Genomic DNA, 1,367 nt, shown 5'->3' on the forward strand with positions numbered 1-1,367 from the left:
AAGTGAAGGAGATTACCCTGGGTGCTGTGGTATGTGTCACCCAGTTTGCTGACACACTGGATTCAGTGATGCTCAACCTTCCTCATGCCGCGACCCTTTCATACCGTTCCTCATGTTGCGGTGACCCCCAACCATAACATTACTTTCTTTGCTACTTCATCACTGTCATTTTGCTACTGGTATGAATTGGGCGACCCCTGTGAAAGGGTTATTTGACCCCCAAAGGGGTCTTGACTAAGGTGACCAGACGTCCCGCTTTTGGTGGGACACTCCCCATTTTTAACAATTTGTCCTGCGTCCCGCAGCGTTTTAAAAAAGTCCCGATTTTTGGAAAGAATGCACGACAAGCTAGGGTATATGGTTTTCGGCTGCCATGTGGCTATTTCGCCAGGATGAGTTTTATCAATGGTGTCCCGCTTTCCCAATGTTAAAATCTGGTCACCTTAGTCTTGACCCACAGGTTGAGAACCACTGCACTAGAGAGATAAGGCTTTCTACTTCTCAAATGATTTATAGAAAAATCAGAAACTGCCGGGGGCAATTCCACTCTGTCCTATAGGAATGCTATGCATCAGAATCAACTCGATGGCAAGTGATCTTGTTTGTTTTTAAATGTGTTTCACATCATTATTTGTTCCATTTCAAAGGACTCTAGTAATGTCTTCCTAAGAAACCAAGCGTGCTGCATAGTAGGAAAATGTGAATTAAAGCTCCTGATATGACATCATAAATCTGGTGAAAGAATGTCCCCGGGAATCCTTACTTACCTCAGCCACCTCAGTGATAAGAACACCGACTCCCGTGTAGTAAAATGGCAAGAGGATCACTGGGAGGAGAACGAGGGCTAAAATACCCACAAGTGCAAGGACAAAATTATGCCAGATACCTGAAGAGACAGAAAAAAAGAATAAGCTCTGCCTGGAGGGCGTACAATATAGGCGTTTGAACTTGATAGCGGGGTATTCTGCTACATTAGTAAAGTGACCAGAAGCAACTGTGAGGCACCTAAGTAGTTATCAGTGCAGCAGAAGCTTAGTTAGAGCCCCCCTCCCCTCATTTCAGTACTAAATTCTAAAAACAAGCATATAATACCACATTACGAAGACCACAAAAATTCTCGGCAGTAGAACCCAACATCAAAAATAATAATAATCCCCTTAACTCAGTGAGACACTTTATTGTGCCAGCCTGGCCGATAAACACAAGTGGGATTGACTGAAGGGCAGAGAGATAAATGCCTTGGTGAGTCTGGCCTTTCTTGTCTCTCCCTCTTTGATCATTGGACCAGTGTGCGGCTGCCTTGCTTGTCCTGTGCCTCAATTTAAAGGCTACACTACCTGTGGGACGCCTAGCCTGTGGACTGTGTC

The 1,367-nt window shown here is 44.8% G+C and overlaps 1 protein-coding gene across 2 annotated transcripts in view; it reads right to left on the reverse strand.

The window, feature by feature from the left end:
* The window catches only part of MBTPS2 (membrane bound transcription factor peptidase, site 2), a 66,958-nt gene that overhangs the window by 15,476 nt on the left and 50,115 nt on the right, over positions 1–1,367 (reverse strand). For both annotated transcript variants that reach the window (XM_004709916.4, XM_045290764.1), the window contains exon 6: positions 768–886. In XM_004709916.4, coding sequence (XP_004709973.1) covers positions 768–886 — 119 coding nt within the window. The remainder of the gene's footprint in view (positions 1–767; positions 887–1,367) is intronic.

The sequence above is a fragment of the Echinops telfairi genome, unplaced genomic scaffold (genome assembly GCF_000313985.2).
Source record: "Echinops telfairi isolate 266 unplaced genomic scaffold, ASM31398v2 ScPeMD7_53;HRSCAF=182, whole genome shotgun sequence".
NCBI classification, from domain to species: domain Eukaryota; kingdom Metazoa; phylum Chordata; class Mammalia; order Afrosoricida; family Tenrecidae; genus Echinops; species Echinops telfairi.